The sequence below is a fragment of the Theobroma cacao genome, chromosome 5 (genome assembly GCF_000208745.1).
Source record: "Theobroma cacao cultivar B97-61/B2 chromosome 5, Criollo_cocoa_genome_V2, whole genome shotgun sequence".
NCBI lineage: Eukaryota > Viridiplantae > Streptophyta > Magnoliopsida > Malvales > Malvaceae > Theobroma > Theobroma cacao.
The window spans coordinates 32900165-32906164 of NC_030854.1; the positions used below are offsets into that span (position 1 = coordinate 32900165).

Consider the following 6000-nt stretch of genomic DNA (forward strand, 5'->3'; position numbering starts at 1 on the left):
ACATGGTAATTACTTATAAATAAATAAAATTTACAAATATTAAATAAAGGCAAATGAAAGAAAGTTTCCAAAAAAGTGGGTTTAAATCGCCTGCACCAGCAACTCGTTCTTTTCTCTTTCTTCTCCGTTTTATCATTTTTTAGCGAGAGCTTCTCTAAGTGAAAATTTTAGTATAGTTTGAAGGCTTATTTTATCGTTATGAGTTCAACTTCATGTTGTTTGTTGACTTCTCAGGTCATCCCTCAATTGGAGGAAGCGTTGATTAGCAGTGATGAGATTGCAAAGATATGTGATGGCCACTATTCGGAAAAATTATTTTGCCATCTAAAAGTACTTTGGGTTACTTACTACCTCAATGAATCAGTTGTTTCTTCGTTTTCTTTCCTCCAAAGATTTAACAACCTAGAAGCGCTTTATGTGCTTCATGCTAACTTCAAAGAGCTGTCTCTTTACGAAGGGAATTTTGGTGAGGAGAAAGAAGTCTGGATGCTCCCAAAAATTAAAAGGTTACATTTGGAATATTTATGTAAGGTGACACATCTATGGAAGCAAGAGTCACTATTGGGTCATATTTGTGCAAGTCTTGAAACTCTTGAAGTTTGGAATTGTGATAGTTTGATTAATTTAGGATCATCATCTGCATCTTTTGAAAATCTTACAACTTTGGATGTCTGGAAATGCAAAGGGATAATAGAGTTGATTACATCTTCCAAAGCCCAAAGTTTGGTTCTTCTTGTCCAAATGAGGATAAGAGAATGTGAAATGATGAAAGAAGTTGTTGCGAGCGAGGGAGATGATGAAGCAACATATGAGATTATTTTTAGAGAGTTAAAACGTTTGGAACTTCATTGTTTAGCAAGCCTCAGAAGCTTTTGTTCAGGGAATTACACCTTGAAGTTCCCATCATTGGAACAAGTGATTGTGAGCCAGTGTCCTAGATTGAACAGCTTTTGTCATGGAGCTTTAAGCACACCCAAGTTACAAAGAGTACAACTAGAGCCGACACATTATAAAGGGCGTTGGATTGGTGACCTTAATGCTACTGTGGAACAGTTATACGAAGAAAAGGTATGTTATTTGATTTTTTTTTTTTTGAAAGGTATTATCTTATTCTTATATCGAATATACAGACAATTTAAGTGAACATTCGAACTACACCTTGAACTTAGGGCCTATATCATTTGCTTTACTTTTTAACGATTTTTTTAGAAAGTGAAAGTCAATAACAAAAGAAAATTATAAAAGCAAAAATCAAACTAATTTAAGTTTTAACATTTTTTCTTTTGCCAATTCTTTTGTCATTCACTTTTCTGCATCTTCGTAAGTTCCCATGCACAAATAGTAAAAAAGTGAATACACTCCCCGTACTCCAAATCTTTTGTCTGTATTTGATCATTTGGTGCGAAGGTTAAGAAAAAAAATTTAATTTTAATGTATTTCATATTAATAATTTTGAAATCTTTTAATGGTATTAATGTTCAACGGTTTTTAATGCAAAAAATAAAAAATAAAAATAAAGCAAAAGAATTATGAAAATTTTATTTGGAATATGGAAAAAGAAGAGCATTTGGTGTTTAAAAATTAAAAGAAAACATAGTTTTAGAACGTTACAAAAGGGAAAGATTGAAAAAAAAGGAGTTTGAAATGGTAATTATTTTTATTGATGAAAATTTTCAAATGTTTAATATTTAAAATACATTAATTGCATTTGTATTGAAATATGGAAAAAGAACAATAAAAGCAAAAAATAATAAACAACTCACTGAACAAGAAAAGCAAAAATATTGCTTTTGTCTCTTCCTGTTTTTTGGCCTTGTTTTTGGTACACAAATAGAGGCATAAGTGTTTTTGGTACACAAAAGCTGTGGAGTACAGTTTTTAATTAGTTGAATTTGTGCTTTAATGTATTAAATATAATGAATTGCGTATGTTAGGTTGGATATCGAAGCCTAAAGCATTTGAAGTTGTCAGAATTTGATGAGTTGGTGGACATATGGAATAGAAATCCGCAAGAAGTTTTGGACTTTAAAAGACTCGAATTTTTGGAGTTTTGTAATTCTGACAACTTGGGATGCATTTTTAACCTCTCTATGGCCTTCAGCCTTGTGCGACTCCAACAACTGCAAATAAAAACATGCAATAAAATGGAAGCAGTCATCAAGGAAGAGGGGTTCCTACTTAATCTGGAAGCAAGAACAGATAAGATCGTCATATTCCCTCATCTAAAATCCATTTTTATCGAGTGTTGTCCTGACTTGAAATGCTTTTATTTGAGAAGTTCAACTCTAATGGAATGTCCATCCTTAGAAAAAATTGAGGTAGCTCACTGCCCCAACATGACAACTTTTGTCTCTACATTTCGAAGAGACGAGGAGAAAAAACCAATAATTGGTGATGGAATTGAAAGAAACGAGGATGACCTTCATATCCTTACTGCGTTTTTCTCTGATAAGGTTAGTTTTTTTTTTTTTTGTCTCTTTTGTGAATCTTCATTTTTTTTCATTTAATTTTCCTTTTATTCTCATGATTAACCTGTTGTTCGATCTAAACTTTAGTTGTGTATCTTTCTTTCTAGTAAAATCAAAATTTCTAACTACAATTCACTTTGCCTTTTACGTTTAACTGTAAAATAAATAAGGCAACTTTCTCATTCCAAATAAAGAAGGAACTTCAAATGTGTTTAATATTGAATAGTTCTTCAACCAAATATGCTATTTATCTGTAACTATACTTATACATACATACGTATATATAAGTTTGTACATAATGATTTAGTCTATTCTTAATTGTTTTTTTTTTTTTTGAAAAGCATCTGCACTCAATTGTTATGACATACTAGTTTTCTATTTATAATAAAATTTGTTTTTCAAAAAAACTATTCTCAACTGATTAAAGTTTAAAGACAATAAATATATCTCTATTTAAGAGCAAAATCTTTAAAATTTTAAGAATTATAAGTGTTCACTAGTTTATTATGTAAAGTTATACTTCTTGTTTTTTTTCCTGAGAAGCTTTGTTTTTTGATATATGATTCAGGAGCCACTATATGCCACTGAAAGATATGTAAAGTTATACTTAAATTTATTGAAAAAAAATTCATTGATAATATTTCAAGCTAACTCTAAATAAATAATTCATATGCTTACTGTAACCATACCACCATCGTTTCAAACATTATAATTATAGTTTATCAAAAGGAAAAATGAACTTAAAAAAATAGGACTATGTTATTCTTGTTCTTTTATAATAATTTTGAATTTTTTAGAATCTTCATTATCAATTGTTTTTACTGTAAATAATTAAGATGTTATATAAAATACAAAGGATAATGGCAGTTCTGAAGCATTAGTCAATGAACAGGTGGATTCTTCTGGATGGCCTCTACCTTTTTCTTTTCTCTATTTGTTTTTCCTTTCCCTTGCTGTTGGAGTTAACTCTTCTAATCATTTTCACATTGGTATGAATTTTATATGGTAGGTTGCTTTTCCCAACTTGGAGAAAGTGACAATTTCTCATTTGAGAAAAGTGAAGAGGTTATGGTTTAACCAACTTCATGCGGATTCCTTTTGTAAGATGAAAGAGTTGAAAGTTGAGTTCTGTGACGAGTTGTTGAATATTTTTCCATCTTTTGTGCTGGGAGTACTTCACAAACTGGAAATACTAAGAGTAACTGATTGTGGTTCACTGGAAGAAGTGTTTCAACACCAAGCCCAAGGGTTAGAAATCAAAGATACATGTGTTGTGGCCTTCCAATTAAAAGAATTAATTCTCTTTCGTTTGCCAAAGTTGAAGCATGTTTGGAATAAAGATCCGCAGGGAAATATTTCATTTCAAACTCTACGTAAAGTAAAAGTTCGGGAATGTTGGAGTTTGAAAAGTTTGTTCCCATTTTCAATAGCCAAAGGTCTTCCTCAACTTGAAAGCCTTTTAGTTGAAGAAAGTGGGGTGGAGGAGATTGTTTCAAAGAATGAAGGATTAGAACAGGAAATTTGGTTTGAATTTAATCAGTTGTCCTTCCTTAAGCTTTGGCAATTAACAAACCTCAAATGTTTTTACCCAGGAATGCACACAACTGTGTGGCCGGTGTTGAAAAAGTTGTGGACATATTGTTGTGGAAAGATAAAGATATTTGGCCAACTAGAATCCCATATCCAACAACCACTTTTTCTGATTGAAAAGGTACGAGACTTTACTCTTCCATTGGATATGCTTATTTATTTTACTTAAGTCATCCAGTACCCTAATAATGCACCCAATTTTTCATTGGAAAAATAAAAAATTAATTAAAACAATCGTTTGGTTTCAATCTTATCCTATGTAAATTATAATCTTTGACAATTAAAAGTTTTAGTTCTCACAAAATTATTAATAGGACTAGTTATTATTTTGTTTTCATAATTTAATATAATATGTTTTATTTTTAACATTGAATATCATTGATACATTTGGATCAACCCTTGGGTTATTTATTTTATTTGTTAACATACATTTTCACATGACAACATGACTCTCTTCATTATTTATTAAATTTTTATTTTATATATAAATAAAGAAATTTTGTGTCTAAAAATATTTCAATGAGTGTCTCTCAGGCTATCTTTATTCAACTAATTTGGTGCTTTGTTAACCTATATATGCAAAAACGCAAACAACTAAATAGTACCTTCTGCTTGATGTATGAATCCTGCTTGTTCTTGTTTGTTTTCTTCTCAGGTCATCCCTCAATTGGACGAAGTGTCATTTCGCAGTGATGACATTGCAATGATATGTGATGGCCAGTTTCCGTCGGACTTCTTTTGCCATATGAAACTGCTTCAAATTACTTGCTACCTCGATGAATCAGCTGTTTTTCCCTTTTTTTTCCTCCAAAGATTTTACAATCTGGAAGTGCTTGGGGTGATTGGTTGCAACTTCAAAGAGCTGTCTCCTTACGAAGGAAATTTTAGTGAGGATAAAGAAGTCCGGATGCTCTCAAAACTTAGAAAGTTAAAATTGGATTCTCTGCAAAAGATAATACATCTATGGAAGCAAGAGTCACCACTGGGTCATATGTGTGCAAGTCTTGAAACTCTTGAAGTTTGGAGATGTGACAGTTTGATTAATTTAGGAGCATCATCCGCACCTTTTGATAATCTTATAAGTTTGGATGTCTGGAAGTGCAGAGGGATAGTAGAGTTGATAACATCTTCCAAAGTCCAAAGTTTGGTACGTCTTGTAACAATGAAGATAAGAGAATGTGAAATGATGAAGGAAGTAGTTGCGAGCGACGAAGATGATGAATCAACATATGAGATTATTTTCAGAGAGTTGAAACATGTGGAACTTCATGGTTTACCAAGCCTCAGAAGCTTCTGTTCAGGGAATTACAGCTTCAATTTCCCATCATTGGAACAAGTGATTGTGAGTGAGTGTCCTAGTTTGAAGAGCTTTTGTCGGGGTGCTTTAAGCACACCGAAACTAGAAAGAGTACAACCAAAGAGGACGGATTGTAAGGGGCGTTGGGCTGGTGATCTTGATGCCACCATAGAACAGTTATACATGGAACAGGTACTTACTGATTTCATTAAAAATAATACATATTTATCACTTGCATTATTTGCCTTGTAGCCTTCTAGGCCTCTTTATTGTTAGGATAGTCTTGAATTGTGATTTAATTAGGATTGTTTAATTTTAATTAAACTAATATACCTTATTTAATAGTCTTTAAATCTAGTTAGATTAGAATAACAATTTTTAATTCTATTAGGATAAGATTCATAATTATATTAGGATAAGGTTATCGTATTTGATACTATAAAAGGACCCTATGGGTTAAAGAATAATTATCACCTAGATTTAGAGAGAGTGATTTAGGTGTACGTGGGATAAGGGTTATGAGTTTGAGACTGTTCTTGTAATCTCCTGATTTTTCTCTTAGTGAATTTTTCTCTGTTGTTGTGCCCGTGGACGTAGGTCATCAAAAGACCGAACCACGTAAATTCTTGTGTTCTTGTGGGTGTG

The 6000-nt window shown here is 31.9% G+C and overlaps 1 protein-coding gene across 6 annotated transcripts in view; it reads left to right on the forward strand.

Annotated features, from left to right (window-relative positions):
• LOC18599617 overlaps nt 1-6000 on the forward strand; it is a 32664-nt gene that overhangs the window by 22489 nt on the left and 4175 nt on the right. For 5 of the 6 annotated variants that reach the window (XM_018121701.1, XM_018121702.1, XM_018121703.1 and 2 more), the window contains 4 exons: nt 235-1068; nt 1935-2453; nt 3478-4179; nt 4714-5547. In XM_018121701.1, the coding sequence (XP_017977190.1) occupies nt 235-1068; nt 1935-2453; nt 3478-4179; nt 4714-5547 (2889 nt within the window). The remainder of the gene's footprint in view (nt 1-234; nt 1069-1934; nt 2454-3477; nt 4180-4713; nt 5548-6000) is intronic. The other variant, XM_018121704.1, reaches the window with a different exon arrangement.